The sequence below is a fragment of the Ailuropoda melanoleuca genome, chromosome 14 (genome assembly GCF_002007445.2).
Source record: "Ailuropoda melanoleuca isolate Jingjing chromosome 14, ASM200744v2, whole genome shotgun sequence".
Taxonomy (NCBI): domain Eukaryota; kingdom Metazoa; phylum Chordata; class Mammalia; order Carnivora; family Ursidae; genus Ailuropoda; species Ailuropoda melanoleuca.
The window spans coordinates 15,489,781-15,514,039 of NC_048231.1; the positions used below are offsets into that span (position 1 = coordinate 15,489,781).

Consider the following 24,259-nt stretch of genomic DNA (forward strand, 5'->3'; position numbering starts at 1 on the left):
ATAGAATTCTTAAATAAGATGGAGAATATAAAAGCCATAAAAGAAAAGATTGGTAAGTGTGACTATATTAAAACTGTGACTTCTGTGCAAGACAGCCCCCGCAAAGTAAGACAAGTGGCTGACCGAAAGATCTTCCAATATATGTAACAAGGTGTGAAGAAATGAGTAGTCGAGCAATGCTGAGAAGAGCGCAGATGGATATAACCTTTTTAGACAGCAGTTTGGCAGGAGCCATTAAAATAAAAATTACAGATATCCAAGGAGCCCATTCTATTTTTTGGTTATTTATAGGTATTATACAGGTGATTTTCTCTGATACACATGGTTAGTGTAATATAAGCACATAAGTACAATATAAATGTGTAAAGAAACATTTACACATGGTACAAGGAAGCATCTAGAAGCGTCTTATTGCACCACTACTTATAATAGAGAAAAATTGAGAAGAATGTAAGTTTCCATCAAAAGAATCTTAACTATGTTACATCTATACAGCTGACCCTTGAACAACGCAAGGGTTAGGGGGGCTGATGTCCCACACAGTTGGAAATCTGAGTATAACTTTTGACTCCCCCAAAACTTAACTACTAATAGCCTACTCGTGACTGGAAGCCTTAGTGGTAGCATAAACAATTAATGCGTATTTTGTATATTATATGTATTATACACTGTATTCTTACAATAACATAAGCTAGAGAAAAGTTTAAGAAAGTTATAAGGAAGAGCAAATATGTTTCTAATACTGTATTGAAAAAAAAATCCATGTATAAGTGGACCCATGCAGTTCAAACCGATATTGTTCAAGGGTCGACTATACTGTGGAATGTCATGAGCCTTTGAAAAGAATGAAGTAGATTTAAAAATGGGCAAGACTTGAATAGACTTCTCTGAAGAAGATCTATAGATGGCCAACATGCACATAAAAAGATGCTTAATATCGCTCATCATATTATTAGGGAAGTCCAAATCAAAATCACAATGAGATACCACTGCATACTATTCAGATGGCTACTATTAAGAATAAATAAATAACAAGTATTGACAAGGATGTGGAGAAATTGGAATTGTGGTGTACTGTTGAAAATGTAAAAAGGTATAGTCACTAGAGAAAACAGTATGGCAGTTCCTGGAAGAATTAAAAATAGAATTACCGTATGATCCGGCAATTCCACTCCAGAGTATACACAAAAGAATCGACTCAGGACCTTAAAGAGATATTTGCACATCTATGTTCACAGCAACACTATTCACAATAGCCAAGAGGTGGAAGCAATCCAAGTGTCCATCAACAGATGAATGAATAACCAAAATGTGGTATATACATACAATAGAATGTTATGCAACCTTAAGAAGGAAGAAAATGCTCCACATGCTCCAACCTGGATGACCCTTGAGGATGTTATGCTAAGTGAAATAAGACACTCACCAAAAGATAAATACTGTGATTCCACTTATAGGAAGTACCTACAATAACAGAATCCATAGACGGGTGGTTCCTAGGGACTGGAGGAAGTGGGGAATGAGGAATTTAATGGGGATGGAGCTTCAGTTTTCCAAGACAATAAGAATTGTGGAGATTGGTTGCAGAACACTGTAAATGTACTTAATGATATTAAACTATATACACTTAAAAATGGCTAAAATGGTAAATTTTATGTATATTTTACCACAATTAATAAGAGCTATATTACTTACCTGACCTAATGTTAAGAAAAAGAGTCAACTTGCAGAACAAATAGGTATGGTGTGATCCCTGTTTTACTTTTTTTTAAACTACAAAATTGTATAACTGTTTGTATGATAATATACATATATGAATAGAAAAAGGTCTGAAAATAATTCTTTTCCTACCCTCCCCTCTCTACTAACAGTATCTCTCTTAGAGAAAACCGTTGTTAATAGGACGGAATTGTGGCTCACTCCTACCCCAGCACATAATATGGGTGTTTCATCTTCCTGGTTGGACCAATCAGAATATTCTTATTCCCTTTGCCATTGTGATTATTTTAAACCTGGAAGATCAAACTGAAGCCAAATAGTCTTAACCAGAGCTTTTACTGGAGAGTTGCTCTCTTTTTCTGTGGGAGAGCTGTTAGGTAATGTAAGTTTTGAAACTGAGTGGTCATATCTGCCAATACATTGGAAAAGCCAACCTGGATTTTACTTTGAATAGTCAAATTTAATCCTAATTCATGTAGGATGTAGTCTCCTCAACCAACGGAGAGAGGAAATGGAAAGGGGAACTCAGTCATTTTTTTAAAAACTAAAAAAAAGAAACAGGTTTTGTCAAAACCCATTGAACTGCATCACTGGAGATTTGCATATTTTGCTATCTGTAAATCCAAAAAGGAAAAAGAAAAAAATGCAGAAGAGGGAAGGGAAGAAGAAATAATGGTAAATAAAAAACATAAAGTAAGATGGTAGGGAAAGCTCCAAATGCACAGTAGTCATGATGAATGTGACTACGTAAGTTGTCTTATTGAAAGACAAGTGCACGGGGTGCCTGGGTGGCTTAGTCGGTTAAGTGTCTGCCTTCAGTTCATGTCACGATCCCAGGAGTCCTGGGATCGAGTCCCACATCTGGGTCCCTGCTCGGTGGGAAGTCTGCTTCTCCCTCTCCCTCTGCCTCTGCCCCTCCCCCTGCTCGTGTGTGTGCGTGCTCTCTCTCTCTCTCCCTCGCTCAAATAATTAAATAAAATCTTTTTTTAAAATACAAGTGCACACTGGGTGTTATACGCAACTAATGAAGCATCAAACTTTACATCGGAATCCGGGGATGTACTGTATGGTGATTAACATAATATAATAAAAAAAATAAAAAAATAAAATAAAATACAAGTGCACAGGTTGGATATTTTTTAAATCTTACAACTGTGTGATATTATAAAACATGCCTAAAACAGAATGACACAGAACAGTTGGAAGTGATAGGAAAATACACTTACTGCACAACCCAGTAATTCTACTCCTAGGAAATCCACTCAAGAAAAATGAAAACAATATTCACACAAAGACTTGTACACCAGTGTTTATATTATCTTTAATCATAAGAGATAAAAACTGGAAACAACCCAAGTATCTGTGGACAAGTAGATGGATAAATTATGGTGCATTCACACAATGGAAAACTATTTAGCAATAAAAGGAATGAACTGATAACAGCAACATAGATGAATCTTAAAATCATCAAGTTGAGCAAAAGAGGCCGGACACAGAAGAATATATACTATATGATTCCATTTATATGAGACTCTAGTCAAGACTGATCTGTAGTGATGGTAAATCGTTAATTACCTGAGGTGGGGATGGCAAGCTGGCTGTGTGCAGATACAAAGGAATTTGGGGGGGTTATGGAAATTTTTATTGTGATGGTTACTTGGGTATATTGATTTGTCAAAATGAGTTGACATGTACACAAAATGAGTACATTTTGTGCGTAGATAAGTATATACTTAAGTAAATTAAAAGATGGGAAAAGACATGCAAAAGTATGTTTGAATATGCAATATGGAAAATATAGAGGTTTTTTTGGTTTCATAATGCCAACTTCATGAACATTCCATGTACACTTGGAAAGGAGGTACAGTCTCTATTATAAGGTTAAAATTTCGATATTTATCCATATGATCTACTTGATTGTTTAGGTCTTTTGTATCTTGACTCTGATCTGGTTCAAGTTGAGAGGAATACATTAGAATTTCCTAATATTAGTATGTTTTGTTTATTTCTCCTTGTACTTCTTAAAGTTTCCACTTGATCAAAGTTGCTACTGTGTTGTTTTGTGCATGGGTTCCCGTAACTGATATATTTCTTGCGAATTGTAGCCTTTAGCATTATAATGTATCCATTTTGTCTCATTTCATGCATTTGGGCCTGAATTCTATTTTTTCTGTTATTAAGAACAGGATCTCTGCTTTGTCTTTCTTTTTTCTTTTTTGTAATGCATTTGCCTTATATACCTTAGGCTATCCTTTTATTTTTAGCTTTTTTTGTGAATTCCTTATCCCAAAACTGAGGTGACCTTGTATGGCTTATCTTGTAGACAGAATTGCTAGAAACCAGTCACTTCTATGTGCTCTTTTTTTCTTTCTTTTTCTAAACGAGAATGTTCACTGTGGTTGTCCTGTTCTGTTCTGACAATTGTGTATTTGGTATATGAGGGCAGATAATGTGCCCTCTTGGTGCATAGGTCTTTAGATCAAAAAAAAGCCACAGGTCCTGATAATGATACTACTACATATAGTACATAATAATATACTACATATACATATACGTATGCTTTACTGGACAAGATTTTGAGGATGTCTCTGTTGGGGAGGGGGTTGGCCTCTGGTAAGGAAAGTGAGGAAGTGAGCTCAACATTTCGTAACTAAAAGAATGGAGTGTAGCAATTGATTTGTACTGTTCAGCAAATATTTCCAACTCTCTGTTTTATGGACCCAGGGTAGGACTGCTCTTCCCCACTACCTTTGAAGTTAAGTGTGGCAATGTGAGTGAAGATGACATATTCATTTCTAGGCAGGAGCTTTAAAAGTCATTGTGTGATTAGCTTTGCCCACTTTGTTTTTTCTTGACAGTCATGAAAACAAAGACGGAACCTTACTTTGCTTGGATCCCAGCCTAATGATGGGAATATTAGAGTGAATGATAAATAAGCATTTGTTATTTTAAGCTATGAGATTTGGGTTGGCTTTTTGTTTGTTTTTATTACTGTAGCATAGCTTAGCCTGTTTCAACTGATAAAGCACATGTTTAAAAGTCTGTATTAGAAAAATTAGACAAGAAAAAAATAAAAGGCATCCAAATAGGAAATGAAGAAATAAAATTATCTCTGTTCCCAGATGATGTGATCTTATATGTAGAAAACCCTAAAGAAACCATTTTTTATTTTTTAAGTTTTTATTTTTTATTTTAATTCTAGTTAACATACAGTGTAATACTAGTTTAAGGTGTACCAAAGAAACCGACTCTGGGAAACAAACTGAGGGCTTCAGAGGGGAGAGGGGTGGGGGATTGGGATAGGCCAGTGATGGGTATTAAGGAGGGCCATATTACATGGAGTACTGGGTGTTATATGCAAATAATGAATCATGGAACACTATTCAAAAAATAAAATTAAATAAATAAAACTGTTAGAACTAATTAATGCTTTTAGCAAAGTTTCCGGACCCAAAATCAACATGGAAAAATTAGTTGCATCTCAGTATACTAACAATGATCAATTCAAAAGAAGAAATTAAGAAAACAATCTAGTTACTATAGTATCAAAAAGGATAGGGGCGCCTGGGTGGCACAGCGGTTAAGCGTCTGCCTTCGGCTCAGGGCGTGATCCCGGCGTTATGGGATCGAGCCCCACATCAGGCTCCTCTGCTATGAGCCTGCTTCTTCCTCTCCCACTCCCCTGCTTGTGTTCCCTCTCTCGCTGGCTGTCTCTATCTCTGTCGAATAAATAAATAAAATCTTAAAAAAAAAAAGGGTAAAATACTTAGGAGTAAACCTAACTAAGGAGGTGAAAGACTTGTACACTGAAAATTACAAAATGTTACTGAAAGAATCGGAGAAGATACAAAGAAATGGAAAGACATCCTGTGTTCTTGGATTGGAAGACTCAATATCATTAAAATGTTCATATTACCCAAAGCGATCTACAGATTCAGTGCAATTTTTATCAAAATCCGAATGACATTTGTTTGCAGAAATAAAAAAAAAATGCTAAAATTCATATGGAATCCCAAGGGATCCCAAATAGCCAAACAATCTTGAAAAAGAAGAACAAAGTTGGAGACCGCAAAATTCCTGATTTCAAAACACACTACAAAGCAGTAGTAATCAGGACAGTGTTGTACTGACGTAAAGACAGAGATATGGGCCAGTGGAACAGAATAGAAGGCCCAGAAATAAATACTTGCATATATTGCCAAGTGAGTTGTGACAAGGGTGCTAAGACTACACAATGGGGAAAGGATAGTCTCTTCAACAGATGGTACTGGGGAAAACTGGATATCCACATACAACAGAAAGAAAAATGACTCCTACATCGTAAAAATTAAAGTGGATAAAAGACCAAAACATAAGACCCAAAACTAAGAGAATATAGGGGGAAACCTTGAGGACATTGGACTTGGCAATGATTTCTTGGATATGACACCAGAAGCAAAAATAGACAAAAGGAACCACATCAGGTTTAAACGATTCCTTCTTTCAAAGGAAACAACGGAGTGAAAAGGCAAACTTTGGAACGGGAGAAAATATCTAGAAATCATACATCTGACAAAGGATTAAAATCTGGAATTATAAGGAACTTCTACAACTTGACAACAAAAAAATAATCCAATTTAAAAACGGGCAAAAGACGAATACACAGTTACCTGAAGAAGATACACGGATAACCAATAAGCACATGAAAAGATGCTCAACATCACTAATCATAAGCGAGGTGCAAATTAAAACCATGGTGAGATACCACCTCACATCCATTAGGATGGCCACTATCCAAAGAACAGAAGGTAAGTGCTGGCAAGGATGCAATCAATATCTGATTAATTGGAACACTTGTCACTGTTGGTGGGAATATAAAATGGTACAGCCACTATGGAAAACAGTATAGTGGTTTCTCAAAAAAATCAAAAATAGAACTACCGTGTGATCTGGCAATCCCACTTCTGTGTATAGTATATATCCAATAGAATTCAAAGCAGGATCTCGAAGAGATACTTGGCATACCCATGTTCATTACAGCATTATTCACAATAAGCAAGAGGTGGAAGCAACCCAAATATCCACTGATGGATGAATGGATAAAGAAAATGTGGTATATTCACACAATGGACTATTAGGCAGATTTTAAAAAGAAGGAAATCCTGTTACATTCTACAACATGGATAAACGTCAAACATCATTCTAAGCAAAAGAAGCCAGTAACAAAAGGACAAATACTGTATAATTCCACTCATGAAGTGTCTAAATTAAGCTAAAGTTAGAGACAGAGAGTAGAAACATGGTTGCCAGGTGCAGAAGAGAGGGGGGTAGGGGACATTAGTGTTTAGTGGATATAAAGTTGGTTGTGCAAGATGAAAAGTTGTGTTGCACAGCAATATAAATAAACTTAACACTTACGAGCTGTATACCTAAAAATGATAAAGATGGTAAATTTAATGCGATGTGGTTTTTAGTACAATTAAAAATAGAAGATCAAAGCAATACACAGTGAGAAATGAAAGTTTATCAAAGGAAGTCCCCTTCCCATTAAGAACTGCTGCTTTGTTTGCTATAGGCCTGTGAACATAAGCCCTGTCGGCTTTCAGAGTTAGGTGTTTTGGGGACCCATCCCTGGTGTTGGGGCACTAGATGTGTATCCAAACCCTTCACTCCTCAGGAAGAAGCTGGGAGTTGGGGGTTCCCTCCCAATTATTTGGTGCTATGTTGAGGATGACCTTCATGATGACAATATGTCTCAACCCTTCCTACCCTTTTTGAGGTGAGTATTTCTCATTTGCCTGATGTACAGTAGTCACTCAGCTAGTTTCTGAATTTCTCTCCGAGGCAATTGCTTCATGTGTACATTCTGTGCGTCCACGGGAGGAGGGAAGCTCAGGAGCCTTCCATATCAGCATCTTGGTCTTTCTCCATAATAAGGAAATTTGCAATTATAGAAAAATGCAAAAAAGTGTTCAAAACCTGATGGGGACTTGTGAAAAGAAATAGGAACCAGCTTGACAAGGCTCATGCTGGTCGAATTTGAGACAGTTTAATCATCAAAATTAATAATGACAGTAATGGATTGTCACATTGATTTTTAAACTATATTTGACATATAATATGTAAATTTAAGGTGTACAACATGTTAATACATACTAATTTATTTATTTTTAAAGATTTTATTTATTTGTCAGAGGGAGCACAAGCAGGGGGAGCAGCAGGCAGAGGGAGAAGCAGGCTCCCTGCTGAGCAAGGAGCCCAATGTGGGACTTGATCCCAGGACCCTGGGATCATGACCTGAGCCGAAGGCAGATGCTCAACCGACTGAGCCACTTAGGCATCCCCATACTGATTTTGAACAAAGAATCCATGAGTCCAGAAGATGCTAAGAATAAACAAATAAAATGGGATAGGAGAGCTTTCATATATAGGAATATGACCACTATTAAGTGTAAAAGGAATGATAGGAATATAAAAATCATTGTTTTATAATCACCACTGTAATACTGTTTCAGGCAAGAATCTTTAGTGGATGCTAGAACCATTGGTGGAAAACTGTGGGGAACAAGGTATTTCCAGAGCCTGAAAGTATCACCCCACAGATTAGTTATATATACCTTTGCAATAGAGAAATTTGGCAGTCACTGCCTTTACCAAATGACCAAACTTGATATTACTATTCAGAGGATGAACTGGCATGATGTACATCATGATTGTGATGTATAGAAGGATACAATACCCATGTAATATTTTTTGTCCCCCAAATTAAAATTTTTTTCAACTGAATCTAATTATGAAGAAACTATCTGTCAAACCCCAAATTGAGGGACATTCTGCAAAAATTGTTTTAGATTCTTTTTTTTAAGATTTGTTTATTTATTTTAGAGAGAGAAAGAGAATCCTGAAGCAGACTCCCCACTGAGTACAGAGCCCAGTGGAGGGCCTGATCCCAGGACCCTGAGATCATGACCTGAACTGGCTTGGATTCTTTAAAAATGTCAGTATCATGCGGTGAGGGGGAAGGGTGGCGAACTATTTTACATTGAAGGAGACTAACAAGGCGTGACAACTAAATGCAATGTGTTATCCTTGACTGGACCCTGAATTAAAAAAAAAAACAACACAAAGAGGGGCACCTGGGTGGCTCATCAGTTTAGCATCGGACTCTTGATTTCAGCTCAGGTCTTGATCTCAGGGTCATGAGTTCAAGCCCTGTATTGGGCTCCAAGCTGGGCATGGAGCCTACTTAAAAAACAAAACAGGGGTGTTTAGGTGGCTCAGTCGTTTGAGTGACCAAGTCTTGATTTTGGCTCAGGTCGTGATCTCGGTCATGGGATCAAGCCCCACATCAGGCTCTGTGCTCAGTGGGGAGTCTGCTTCTCCCTCTCCCTCTTCTCCTCCCCCCAACTCACTCCCTCTCTCTCTCTCTCTCAAATAAATAAATAGGTAAAATCTTTAAACAACAAACAAACAAACAAACAAACCAAGAAGCCATAAAGAATATTGTTGGGACACTTAGGGGAATTTAAATATGGACTGATTGCTAGATAATATAATTGTATTTGTTAAATATCCTTAGCATGAATATTATATTGTAGCTGCATGTAAGGGTACCCTTGTTTTAGGAAATACATGCTGAATGTTTATGTATGAAGGGTCACAGTGTCTTCAAGTAACTAATGATTTGGGGAAAGATGGATAGGTAGATAGATAGATAGATAGATAGATAGATAGATAGATAGACAGACATAGATAATAGATAAGAGAGAAAGGAGGAGGAAGAGGGAGAATGTGAGAAAACGTTAACAAATGGTGTGCCTAGATGAAAGGTAGAGGGGTGTTTGTTTACTCTTTTCACTTTTCTCTAGGTTTGACGTTTTTCAAAATAAAGAGTGGTTTAAAAATATGTGAAACACACAGTAGAGAGAAAAGATGACTGACAGAGTAGTGTCAGGGGATGGAATCTAGAACACGAAGACCAGCATTAACTTGGGACAGGAGAAGAGCCACTTGAAACTGGAGGATAGGAGGCTGGGGTGGCTGCCAGTAAAGATTAGTATGTAGAAGTGTGAGCAGAAGTTGAAGGAGTTTGTGCCTATTGGTGTCTCTCTGTAAAGTTGAAAGCAAGGCCATTTATTGAGGGACAAGGCTTGAGGTAGTGGTGAAGGATTGAAATAGCTACTTTACTACTAACATAATATAATAAAAAACATTAAAATAATAAAAAAAAGAAATAGCTACTGTACTGAGTGGGAGAGGTCGATGACATAAAATGATGGCAAAGTAATGATGAGAACCTAGAGGGAACTGCAGAACCTGAATCAGTAGTGGGACTAATTGCATGCTGTGTAGTTTCTCCATAACCATTCAGCAAAAGAAAGTTCAGTAAGCTATAAGGGGAATTAACAGGGCAAGTACCACAGTAGAACAAAGAGTTGAGTATGCATGCAAGAGAGATTGAATTGATATAACGTAAGTTCAACAATTGATAGGAAAAGAAATAAAACCATTGAGAGGAGCAGTGAACTGGGGGTTAAGGATTGGGGCTCAAGAAGGTTGACTAACAGATATATAAAAAATTAGGAATTGAGAGGGCTATAGAAATAAAAGATTGAGATATGTAATTAAGGTATCAGAGGTTCCAGCAAAGATAACAGCTGATGGTGTATTACAGGTACCAGTTGTGGGTAAAGATGTTGAGATTGATATGATAAAAAAAACTTTGAGCCTAAGTTGTTCATTGATTAATACATGTATGTGCTGAACAGAAGTGTAGCATGAATAGCACACACATAGGTCAATTCTAAGAGCTCCTTCAGTAGAAATTGCCAAATTGGTCCTTCACGATCACAAACTTGATTCTGTTAATTGAGTCAAAGTTACGGGCAAATTGCCCACAATTATCCAATGTACAGACTGGCCAAGAGATCATGAGGTGGGCTGTTAGGAAAGTTCTGTCCTAAGGAAGTAGATCCGCTCTTTGGGAAATTTAGATCCAAAGACGTGAAGAGTTGAATAGTTACAGACAGAATAGAAGCCATACATAAAAGCAGCAGTGCATCTAACACCAGAGTACCACAGTGTCAGAGTCCCAGGGTAGGAATTGATCAAGAGCCTCCTAATCCTGAGGGAGTAACAGCTACATCTACTTTGGGTCCTAAGCACCACTGAGATCCCTGAAAAACATTCCAATCTCTGCAAGGTCCACATGCAGCCCTCCTTGTAGTGCCTAGTAGAGTTTCTGGTTTCCAAGGGGCCCAACTGTGTGTATGAGATTCCTGTTTCCATATGTATCCTTAGAATATATATCTAGCTTTCAGTCATGGTGCTTTCGGTGTAAAAAATAAGGAAATGCATCTTGAATAACAAAGGTAGTGTAGCTCTACGCACAGTACAATCAGCTGAAGCTCTACATCCCTCAATTTTGAACTTTGTCATCCAAGCTCCCAGTTGGCTGTAAACAGCGGAGCAACAAACTCCTTGTTCACATCCATTAGAAAGAAAGAGGGCTTCTTTCCCAATCATGTAATAAAAAACCCTTGTGTTCAGTGTGATTGTACCAACTTTGGGCAGATGCCAACCCTTGGGTGGCCAAAGAAAGGTCACGTGCTGATTAGGTTACTTCAGAATCTCCCAATAAATGGCAAGAGGGAATATATAATCATGATTGACTTAAACTAATTGGGACCTACTCTTGGAGCTGGAGATGGTCAGCTTTTTCTGAGTGACATGGTGACATGGGATATATATGGGGAAATGTGAACACCTGAGCAAAATTGGAATTTTATTAAGAAAGAAGGAAGGAAATGGATGTTCTGTAGGCAAACAAAAGTATTCACTGCATCTCATTCTCAAACACTTGAGTGTTTGAGGGAGAATTATACAAGTTGAAACTGTTTTAGAGTATAGAACAAGTGTCAACAGTTTTTTTCTAATTTTTCCTCAACCCACTTTATTTTTTTAAAGATTTTATTTATTTATTTGAGAGAGAGGGAGAGGGAGAAGCAGACTGCCTGCTAAGTAGAGAGCCCAATGTGGGACTTGATCTCAGGACCCCGAGATCATGACCCAAGCCAAAGGCAGACGCTTAATCAACTGAGCCACCCATGTGTCCCCTCAACCTGCTTTAATATTTCTCCATTCTCCTTTAATTTTCCCACATTAAAGTATGTAATACTTTATGCATTTAAAGGTATCAATTTATGTTATGTATTTAAATATGCTTTTGAATTATGAAATTTTGTGTGATATAAATATTGTATATATAGAGTATATTTCAGGTATAAAGAATATTACTAGGGGCGCCTGGCTGGCTCAGTTGGTTAAGCATCTGCCTTCAGCCCAGGTCATGATCCCAGGGTCCTGGGATTGAGCCCTGGGGTCAGGCTCCCTGCTCAGCAGCGAGTCTGCTTATACCTCTCTCTCTGCCCCTCACCACCACACCTGTGTGTGCACGCTCTCTCTCTCTCAAATAGATAAAATCTTAAAAAAAAGAATATTACTAAAATGAACACCCTTGTACCCTCTCCCAATTTAAGAAAAAGAATATTACCCATAACTTTGAAATTTTCTATGTAATCCTCCTTGATTACATTCCCTTCCCTCAACTCCACCCCACCTCTGAGGTAAACACAGTCCTGGATTTTGTATTTTCGTCCTCTTGATTTTCATTATAGTTTTACCCATCATTTGAATACCTTGACTATATGTTTGTAAGGTGTATGTTTTTGAGCTGCCTATAACAAAATCATATGTACTATTTCTTAATGTGGTAACATAAAATTTACATTTTAACCATTTTTAAGTGTACAGTATGGTTGCATGAAGTGCATTCACATTGTTGTGCAACCATCCAACTCCAGAATTTTTTTTCATTTTCCCAAACTAAAACTCTGTCCCCATTAAACAACCACTCCCCATTCTGCTCTTCCGCCAGCCGCTATCAATAATGATTCAGTTTTTTGTCTCCATGAATTTTAGTACTATAGGTACCTTATTTAAGTAGAACTATACAGTATATGTCCTTTTCTGACTGGCTTATTTCACTTAGCATAATGTTCAAGATTCATCTATGTTGTAATATGTCAGAATTTCCTTCTTTTAAGACTGAGTAATATTCCACTGTATGTATAAACCACGTTTGTTTATCCATTCATCTGTCAATGGACACTTGGGTAGTTTCCACCTTTTGGCTGTTGTGAATAATGCTGCTATGAACATGGGTCTACAAATATCTCTTCAAGTCTCTGCTTTCAGTTCTTTTGGGCATATATACGGTCTTTTTGTTGTTATGTTTCTGAGATTCATCCATGGTAATATGTGGAGCTGTCGTTCATTCACCTTAATTGCTACATGATATTTCATTGTGTGAATATTAAACATTTTGTTTATCCATTCTCCTCTAGATGGTCATTTGAGTTTCCAGTTTTTGCTCTTACCAACAGGCTACATTCTTTTACATACCTCCTTGTACAAATGTATAAAAGTATCTCTAGTCCCAGATACATACCTAGAAGTGAAATTGTGTCATAAGGCATTGTATATCTTCAGTGATAATAGATATTGTCAAATTACTCTTTACGTAAACATTTGTACTCCCACCAACAGCATATGAGACTTTCCATTGCTCCACAGCCTCATTAGAACTTGGTGTTGTCAAATTCAATACTTGAATACAGATACTGTCAGTTGTCCCCAGTGTTCTCTCTTTAATCTTCCTCTAATAATATATCTCATGAGTTTTATCTGTGTTGCCCAGGTGGAAATTATTTCCAAGCCTTCCTGAGGCTAGGAAAGGCCACCCAACTAAGTTGTAGCCAACAGGATGTAACTGAAAGTGGTATGTATCTCTTCTGGGTCCTTACATTAAAAGGCGTCCTCCTTAAAAGGTATTCTTCCCTAATCCATCTACTTGGCTACAAAATGGAAGCTTTATGTTGAAGATGAAAGCTTTTGCTGCTTACCTCTGAACTGTTCTATGAGTGAAGAATGAACTTTTGATTAAGCCACTATACTTTAGTGTCTCGTTGTTAGAGCAGCTTAGACTGCATCCTAATTAATACATTAGTTATTCAGTTTTAAGGTCATTCACAATTTTACCCTTGCTCAGAAGGCTTGTGTTTGTTCTCTCTCAAGATCTTTCTGGTGATGTTCTTTCTGCATTTGATCTCTACTGCTAAACTTCTTTTTATGCTCCTGTCCTTAACATATTTGCCTGACAACAGTGGCACAGGGTAGTGGATGTTTGCTGTTGCTTATCCACATCCACTCCTCCTTCCTAACAGCACCCAGACTTTTTTGTTTTGGTTTGATTTTGGAATGTTAAATTTTCCCCAATTGTATGCAATTTCCCGCAGTATTACATTTTCTCCAATTGTATGTAGGATTTAGATCAGAATACCCAGCCCTTTCGCTATAGAAGATGAGGGGAACACTGGAGGCTCTTTCTTCTAGATCCTTCCTCTTACCAGACCATATATCTGAAAAGGCACTGAGTGGCTAAAGGTATTAAAAAAAAAAAAGTTGAACTTCGTTTCTTATAGCATCCAGACCTTTGATGATAGAATAACTCCTGTCTTGGCTTTTTCCTACTCCTAGATCTAGTTAAATGACCTTCTTGTCTATTTCGTGACTCCCACAGTATCTTTTCAATACATTTTTAAAGTCTCAGCTGTTGCTATGGATAACATACAAAGAACTGTAATGGATACGACCACCCTCAAGTTCCAGGCTCTCCTAAACTGTGATCCATTGAGAATGGTTGGAAGGCCTTGCTACATGTTAATTGAGATTACATATGAACACCTATGGGTTTCTTTAGGATAAAATGAGAACATGATTCTGTAATAGGGGAAGAAGCACTAACATTGACAAGGTTATGTGTGACCAAGCTACGCTTAAGTCTAGACATTATCCATCCAAAATCCTAGTGAAAACCTGCATCCTAAAGATGCATGGGTCCAATAGGAGGCAATCTGCCTCGAGATCCTGTTGTTTAGAGCAATACAAGCTGTAAGAGCCAGCAGAGATTTTTTATTCCTCAAAATGGCACGTAAGCCATCAGCCAATCAGAATATGGCCTCAAACCACTAACCAATCAAATGTCACCTCCTCCTCTCAGCCCTCACCCAAGTCCCCCTAGCAACAGCAAGAATGAAACATAACAAGAAAGAAGTACTGCTGGGTTATAAACCTAGAGCAGAGAAGACTCATGCAAGTTGACTTTGACAGCACTGACAATTAAGAGCTAACCCTCTCTGGAGTCTCCCACACAAAACCTTCTGTGTGATTTGTGCTTTAATTCATCCCTTCGTTCATTTTGAATAGGAGCACTTTATATTTTTGTTGCTACTTTTTTCATCTGAGATTAGTAAAATTCATCTCTAAAAACTTGGCCCGGGATTGATCATATAATGTGAAATCAGTGTCACTAAAATGTCTTGAGGAGAGCTTCTTTTCAAGAATTTTCTGGTATGGATAGGGGTTCTGTATCATAAAGATGGCTGTGATTTTTTGAAAATTGTGCAAGCTAGAAGGTTAGAGTGGCCAACTATATGTTAGTTCCCTGAGAGTAAGAATCTAGGGGAGAGGATTTCCTATAGCATCTAAAACAATTCCCAATTAGATCTTTATCTTGAAACAATGAGGGGAACGTGGAAGGGCCTGTTTAAACAAAGGTGCTGTCTCCCAAGTAGGTGCTGAAAGACCCGTGGTTGTTGAGGGATGCAATAGAAGACAGGACAGCTAGAATCTACCAATGCCAGGTGGGAAAGGAAAAGGCAAAGAGAAATCTTTTACTTCCCTCCATCTGATCTCATCTTTCTCTGTCTTCCACTACTATCACTTTTCTCCTTCCCACTTTTTTTTAACTTTTAAAAAAATTGTGAAGTACACCATACAAAGATGAAAGCGCAAAGGATAAACATACAGTTCAATAACTTTGAACGAAGCAGATATTTGTGGAATTACTATTTGGTTCAAGAAATACAACATTGTTACCATTTCAGAAACCTTACTTGTACCCCCTTCCAGCCACTACCCTTTCCCTCTCCCCAAAGGCAGCCACTAGTCTCACTTTTAACATTATCATTTCATTTTGTCTATTTTTGAACTACATGTAACCCAATTGTACAGTAAATACTCTTTTGAACTTCTATCTTTCAAAAGTTTCTTGGAGATACACTTATTTAATTATACAAACAGAAAAGTGCATAAATCATAAGTGGTAGAGCTGGATGAACTTTTCACAAACAAAACATAACTATGTAACCAGCACCCAGATCAAGACACAGAACATTACCAGCAGCTGCCTTTTATCCCCCCTTTCAATCACTATCTCTTCACCCCAAGGGTAACTACTAACCTGAATTCTAAATGGTTGCATATCAATTATGTCTATTTTTGAAGTTATATATGTGAAAACATACAGTACATATTCTTTTTTGCCTAGCTTCTTTTGTTCAACATTATGTTTGTGAGATTCACCTGTGTTGTTCCATATGGTTATAGTTTGTTCATTTTCATTGTTCTGTATTCCTTTGTATGAATGTACCACAATTTCATTATACGTTCTACTGTAGGTAGACATTTGGGTTGCTTTCCAGTTTTTAGCCATTACAAGTAGTGCTGCTATGAACATTCTTGTACATATCTTCTGTATAACATATACATGTGTTTCTCTTCATTATGTGCCTAGTGGTGGGATTCCTGGGTCATAGACTATGGGTTTGTTTAGCTTTAGTAGATACTGCCAAATAGTAATTCAGAATGGTCACCCTAATTTACACTTCCACCATCAGTGTAGGAGAATTCTATTTGTTCCACTCTTTAGCTTGCAGCTACCTAACTCCAATCTCGGCTTACAGCATCACATGGGCATTCTGTCTTTGTATCTGTGTCTTCATGTGGCCATCATTTTATAAGGACACCAGTAGCATTGGATTGACCCTACTACAATATGATCTAAACTAATTACATCTGCAACAAACTTATTTCCAGAGAAAGTCACATTCTGAGGTATTGGAGATTATTTAGTGGGAGAAGGGTGAGACACAATTCAATCCATAACAGATGTGGTAATAGTGAACATCTGTTGTTGATCCCAGAGGGAAAACTTTCAACTTTTCACAATTAAGTGTGATATTTGCTGTAGTTTTTAAAAATAAATATAAGATTAGGATGTTCCCTTTTATTTCTGATTTGCTAAGATTTTTAAAAATTGTGAATGGATGTTGAAATTTATTATATTCTTTTTCTTCATTTAATGATCATCTCATATTCTCCTTTAGGCTATTACTATGGTAAATTACATGTATTTTTAATATTTTTCAAAAGAATTTCAATAGAAAATATTAACATTACAAGTAAGTGGGATCTATGAGTTGGACAATGTTCTGTTTCTTTTTTTCTTTTCTTTTCCTTTTCTTTTTTTGGGAAAAGAAGGGGCATAAGGGCAGGCAGGCAGGCATCTATCTGACCTGGCCCTAATGTTCTGTTTCTTGATCAGGGTACTAGTTACACTGTGTGATTGGTTTGTGAAAATTCACTAACCTGTACACTTATGGTGTTTAATTTGATGTATATATGTTACACTTCAACAAAAAATTAAGAGAAATGCAGCTAAATTCCTATTTGAGAATGAAAACTCTTCTGAGAGATATTTAGATGCCCCACTTTCCACTCACATCTACCTCCTAAGAGAGGTAAAGATCTGGGTTGCCAAGATGGAAGGAAGGTCAAATCTTTAAGTGGTGCACAACTGACACACTGACACAGTTAATATTCTCAGACTTAGGTAGTTTTTTTTTTTTCTTTCCAGAATTCAGTGTGTATCAGCCTTGTTTTTCAGTGATTCACTCAAGCCAAAGTTGAGTATTATGTTGACAGATTGGATTATTTTCTAGGTCACCCTCTCCAGACAATCTTTGAATCTGGTTTTTGCTATCTTTGCTTTAGCTGAGATTCTCCAACATGAATTTTTGTGCGTTGAGTTATTCTAAAGAATTCCATTTCCAACCTTTTATAATAACTGCAGATGTTACCTTTCATGTACCTGCAGGAATTGGTGTAGTCTTACATTCTGTCTTCAAAATGTTTCTATTCTTCACAGATTTGTTCTCAATTGGATTTTTTGTTAGAATCGAATTAAATTTATTCATTTAATTTGAGAAGAACTGACATCTCTACAATTTCTCCCTTTTCATTCAGGATCATGGTAAGCCTCTCCATTATTTCAAGTCTAATTTATTCCCCTCGGATATGGTTCTGTAGTTTTCCTCATATAAGTTCTACATATTTCTTATTAGAGTTATTCCTACTTGTTTCATGGCTTTTTTGTTGTTGTTGAGATTGTTGCTATTGTGAATGGAACCTTTTTTTTTTTTTCATTCAAAAATGAACCCGTGGAGCGATAGGATCTCTACCACCCCTTTCAGCTGTGAGACTCTATGGTTCCTCGGTTCTATGAGAACATTCTACTCGCACGTCCATTATCCGAACCTGAAGGAAGATGGCAACCGAGAGTCACCAAGCAAAGGGTCACTCTATCTCGCCTTTGTTCTCCTCTCGGTGGCTACTGCGCAGGCGTAGTCTTTCCAGTGCCGTCCCCGCCTTCCCGGTCGCGGGCCCAGCTCGATAGCGCCGGCGCACTGGCGCGCTTCGTTTACACGCTCCGGGGCCTGTAGGCGCCGCGAGTTCCGGCTGTCGCCGTCGCCGCCGCAGCTCCTGGAGGTCGGTTGCGACGAGTAACGGCGCCGGGACGAGCCCTGCGCTGCCTTCTCCGATATGTACCCGAATTGGGGCCGGTATGGCGGGAGCAGCCACTATCCGCCGCCGCCGGTCCCGCCGCCGCCACCGCCGGTGGCGCTTCCTGAGGCCTCGCCGGGGCCCGGGTACTCGAGCTCGACGACTCCCGCGGCCCCCTCCTCCTCGGGCTTCATGAGCTTCCGCGAGCAGCACCTGGCGCAGCTCCAGCAGCTGCAGCAGATGCACCAGAAGCAAATGCAGTGCGTGCTCCAGCCCCATCACCTTCCTCCGCCCCCCCTGCCGCCCCCGCCGGTGATGCCGGGGGGCGGCTACGGGGACTGGCAGCCACCGCCGCCACCGATGCCCCCGCCACCTGGGCCGGCCCTCAGCTATCAGAAGCAGCAGCAGTACAAACACCAGATGCTCCACCACCAACGAGATGGGTCTCCTGGTTTGGTTCCCATGGAGCTGGATTCCCCCCCTGAATCTCCCCCTGTACCGCCGGGGTCCTATATGCCCCCGTCTCAGTCTTACATGCCCCCACCTCAGCCGCCACCCTCGTACTACCCCCCGGCCTCGTCTCAGCCCTACCTGCCTCCCGCTCAGCCGTCCCCTTCTCAGTCCCCACCTTCCCAATCCTACCTGGCGCCCACCCCTTCTTACTCTTCCTCTTCCTCCTCCTCGCAATCCTATTTGAGCCATTCCCAGTCCTACTTGCCCCCTTCTCAGGCGTCTCCTTCCCGCCCCTCCCAGGGCCATTCTAAATCCCAACTACTAGCTCCACCACCACCGTCCACCCCTTCTGGGAATAAGACAACTGTCCAGCAAGAGCCTTTGGAGAGTGGGGCCAAGAACAAGAGTGCTGAACAGCAAGCTGCCCCAGAGCCAGATCCCTCAACAATGACTCCACAGGTAAGAAAGCATCTGCCTGAGCCTCATCTTTCACCTAGAGGGCCCTAAGTGAGCAGGCCTCAGGGCTTTAACCGTGCTTAGGCTAATTTCAACACAATGAGTAGCTAATTTACACTCCAAAGGATTCCTTGAGAGTCAGAAGTCTGACATCGCAGCTAAATGTGGATTATTAAAAGAACAGTGTTTGAAGATGTTTCTGAACACCACAGAGTAGCGGGGTGGCTGAAGAGTTACTTCTCAGATATATTCTTTGGTTCCCTTTGACCGACCTCCTAGATTTTGTTGCTTTTGCAAAGCGCTTTGTTTTAAAATTGTATTTTAAACTCAAATTTCCATTTGAGAGGCAGCATAAAGAAGTTGTTTCCCAAAGGGCTGGTACTTGAAATGTGTACAAACCTTTTGACCAGTTAGCTTCTTTAAAAAGTTATTTAGGGACCCCTGGTAGCTGTCAGCTTTGTGAATTCCAAAGTGTTAGCAAATGAAGAAGGGAAATCTTGTTCTTATCAGGAGCATCCTAATTATGTGTATAGATACATAATGTAATACATAGGAGGTCTCTTCACCTTTGACCCTCTTGGGAGTCTCTTGGTTATTTTAAGGAATGGACCCATAAATCCTTTTCTTACATCACTTAAAGCAAGTTTTAAGACATAACCAATTTGCTGCATTGCACTGTTACCATTCACTCCAGAGTAACTGCCTTGGAATTCGGCCAAGATGAAAAAAAGTTAGTGATATCTTTTCCTTCATAAGATAGTCATTACTCTAAACTTCTGTTTTAAGTGATCCTTCCTACAGAGCAGTCAAAGATGAATAGGATAGCAGTAACAAATGAATTCCTCCCTTAAGAAAGAAGATAGAACTAAAATGGAATAAATAACTTGTTATGATTTCTTAAAATAGGCACTTTTGGCAATTACTAATCTACCTTAGATTCCCTAATGAAAAGAGAGTCTTTTAGTCTACAAGCTCAGATTTACATATAAGAGATTTCCAAAAGATAGGGATGTGGTACTCTAATGGTTTGCCATTAGAAATTAAGGACACAAGCAAGTTGTTTGAAGTAAGCAAGATGTTGTGCTTGGCACATCATCAGGAGAAAACACTTGTGATGCTGGAGTAAAATAGGAGAATAAGGGATTCTGTTGGCTTACACCAAATTAGTACCATCCCACCAGGTTATTTCCCCCAGATTCCTCTTGTTATAGAGACAAAATTTCTGCCTCCATTCCCGACCCATTCTGAAATTCCCAGTGCTTTTGTTGTCAAACACTGTCGGAGTTAGTCCAAGCCAAAGTACAATATCCATATCCTTCTCTCTACTAGACTTTCTCTGGCCTTTTGAGAGACAAATGAATTGTTTTTGGAGGGAGGGGAGGAGGAATCAGACCCGTCTTTAATACAGATACATGAACACTGGTTTGCTGGTTTTGCTTTTCTGCCTTTGCACCCTTGTCTGTATTGAACTTCTTTCAGTGCTTTGAGTATTCATTGCCTCCAATTCTTTGGTGAGAGCCAGAAAAAAAGAGTGGAAGATGAGGCTTGAGAAGTGTGGGGGAGAGACCAAGAAGGGCCTTTCTTGTAAGCTTATTTAGGCTTTCTTACCTCTGTCTAGAATTCATCCCAACTTTCTCAACCCTCTCTCCCTGCCTTATAGTTGTATTGTTTTCAAGGTACATGTTAACTATCAGGGTCTCTGTGAAGCCATCCCTGAGCTTCCCCATCTGGTTGGTTCTGTTTTTCAGATTTTTTTTTTTTAAGATTTTATTTATTTATTTGACAGAGATAGAGACAGCCAGCGAGAGAGGGGACACAAGCAGGGGGAGTGGGAGACGAAGAAGCAGGCTCACAGCAGAGGAGCCTGATGTGGGGCTCGATCCCATAACGCCAGGATCACGCCCTGAGCCGAAGGCAAACGCTCAACCGCTGTGCCACCCAGGCGCCCCTGTTTTTCAGATTTTAAGTCCCTTGCAGACAGGGACCATCTCACTCATCTTTTTATCCTCTGTAGCACCTAGGACAGTGCCTTGCAAATTGTAGGCTCTCCACAGAGATTTGTTGAATAAGCTACAAGAGTTGTCACGTTCTAGACTTAGGATACTTCGGCTTATTAGATTACATGGGTTTTCTTCATGCCAGTGTTGATCTCTGACAATGAACCCTTCTGCAAATTTATTATTCTTTGGTTCATATTTTATTTTTGGAATATGTCATTAAAAATTTTAATGGCGAAAGATTATAAACACAAAGGTAGAGAAAATGGTATGGTTTCTTCTCTAAACCCATCATTTAGATTCAACAACTGTCAAGATTTTATCATGTTTACTTCACCTATGCCTTTTTTTTTATTGCTGCTGACATATTTTAAAGCAAATCTTAGCTCTCATGTCATTTCATTTCTACATTCTTAGTCATATTTTTTTGAAAAATGGACCTTTTCTGTAAATACATTATAACGTAGGTAAATACATTATAACACCTACAAAAACTAACAACAGTTTCTTTGTATCATCTAATACCTGACCCATTCGGACTTCCCCTATTGTCTCATCATCCTAATTGGAATTAAAAATAATTCCTTGAGGGGTGCCTGGGTGGCACAGCAGTTAAGCGTCTGCCTTCAGCTCAGGGCGTGATCCCGGCATTGTGGGATCAAGCCCCACATCAGGCTCCTCTGCTGTGAGCCTGCTTCTTCGTCTCCCACTCCCCCCTGCTTGTGTTCCCTCTCTCGCTGGCTGTCTCTATCTCTGTCAAATAAATAAATAAAATCTTTTAAAAAAAAATAAAAAATAATTCCTTGATATCATCCACGTTAAACTTCCCCAGTGGACTCAGTCATGTTTTAATGGTTTATTCAGATCAGGATCCAATATAGACGTTGTGAAGCAGTATCATTCTTCATTGTGGAAGGAAGTCCTGTGCATTGCAGGATGGTTTAGCAGCATCTCTGGCCTGTAACTACTGAATGTTGATAGCAGCCTCCGATGGGAAACCAAAATGTTTCCAGACATTGCCAAATATCCCTTGGGGGTTAAAATCACCCTCAGTTGAGAACTTCTCATCTAGATTCGTCTCTTCTATTCCCTTTTTCTACCCCATGCCATTGAACTTGATGAGAAATCTATCTCAGTTCTGTAGAATGTCCCACATTCTGGATTTGTCTGCTGTCTCTTGGTTTCTTATCGTTTGACTTGTTCCACTCTCTTTCATGTTTCTGGTAAACTCTGAAAGCTTAGATTTAAGTTCACCTTTCTTCTGGCAAGTGTACTTCATAACCGGGTGGTGCTATGTACTTCATTTGCATGCCATCAGGAGACACACAATGCTTGGTTGTCCCACTATTAGTGGAGCCAAGATTGATCAGGGGTTAACAGTCTGGTCCCTCCATTGTAAAGCTTCCCATCAGTTTTGCCTCTAATGTTTCATCTGTGATTCATCCACTGATAGTCTTTGCCTCAGTAAATTAGTTCTTCATTGAAGGTTATTACGTGGTGATTTTTTTCTGCCATTTCTTCTACGTTTGCTATGTGAAATTCTGTAAAGAAAAGCTTTCATGAACTAGGACTATTTAATTGGAAATACAGTTGGTATAGGAAAGATAGGATAAGTGCTTAATATTCTTTGATTTAGTTTCTAGTTTTCAGAGTAAAGCATTGGTGATTTAATGGAATGTGTGTTTTGAAGAGTTAACTTTTCTATGTGTTTAAAGGACTGGCTAGATAAGGTGCTTACTAGCCTTTTTTTCATAAATTGTGACTTTATTTATCCTTTTATTCTCAAAATACTTAGGTAAGTTGACTTGGATCAGAATTTTTAGTCATTTATTTAATATTCAAGTATTTGAGTATTTGAGTAGCAAGTGTGTGCCAGGTGCCATGCTTAGTTTAGTACTGGAGATGAAATGGTGAAGAAAATAAGACATGGCACCTGCCCTCATTGACTTGTCCCAGTGGGAAGAACAAGACATTTAATAAGTAATTAAGAGAAGTACAAGGTGCTGTGGGATTATAAAATACACAATATCACTAGACTGTTCCGTGAGGAATGGGAAAAGGTGAGGGGTTTTCTTTTTGTTTGTTTTCTGGTTTTAAGCTCACCATTGTATTTACAGTGCCTTGCTTAGGGTCTAGCAGGTAGTAGGTGAAGAACAAATATTTTTTAAGTGATTGGATATAGCTGAGAGCTGTAACCTAATTGAAGCGGCCTCCCTTTGTAAGTGATATTTAAGTGAAACCTGAAGAATGAGTAGGAACTAACCAGATAGCATTCAGTGTAAGGCTTACTGAAAGCTCAGGGTGAGAATGGTAGACACAAATCATATCAGGGAGGGCCTTTGAGGACTTTCAGGCAGTAGGAAGCCATCGAAGGATTTTATATAGTCGAACGTGACACACTGGCATTTTTGAAAACTCATTGTGTTTGCTGTCTGGAGAGTGGAATTGAGAAGGGCAAGGGTGATTTAGAAAGAATACTGAATAGAATAACCCAGGCAAGAGATAATAGTGGCTTGGACTTGGATGGTGATAGTGGAGGTGGAGGAAGTGGAAAGACTGGAGAAATATTTGTGCTCTAGAATCTAATTGGAGATTGAGTAGCAGTGGAGAGGGAGGTGTCAAGGATGATTCCTGAGTTTCTGGAGTAGACTGCCAGGTAGATGGTGGTCCCATTTACTAATAAAATAGGAAAACCTGGAAGAAGAGGAAGAACAGGTCTGGGAACGATGTGAAAGGACGAGTTTAGTTTTAGACCTACTGAGTTTGAGGTCCTTGAGCCACATGATTCCAAATGGAGATGTTCAATTGGAAGTTAGATATAGGTCTGGAGTCTAGAAGTGAGAACTTGGAGACATGACAGACTTGTGAGTCATCAGCATAAAAATGGTATTTGGGGCACAAAAATAGATGAG

General features: G+C 39.0%; 1 protein-coding gene across 3 annotated transcripts in view; it reads left to right on the top strand.

The window, feature by feature from the left end:
- Nucleotides 1-18,300: 18,300 nt before the first annotated feature.
- Nucleotides 18,301-24,259, top strand: part of YLPM1 (YLP motif containing 1) — a 74,643-nt gene continuing 68,684 nt past the window's right edge. For 2 of the 3 annotated variants that reach the window (XM_011219052.3, XM_034643296.1), the window contains exon 1: nt 18,302-19,353. In XM_011219052.3, the coding sequence (XP_011217354.2) occupies nt 18,481-19,353 (873 nt within the window). In that variant the 5' untranslated portion in view covers nt 18,302-18,480. Of the gene's footprint in view, nt 19,354-24,259 lie in introns of all 3 variants that reach the window. The other variant, XR_004620496.1, reaches the window with a different exon arrangement.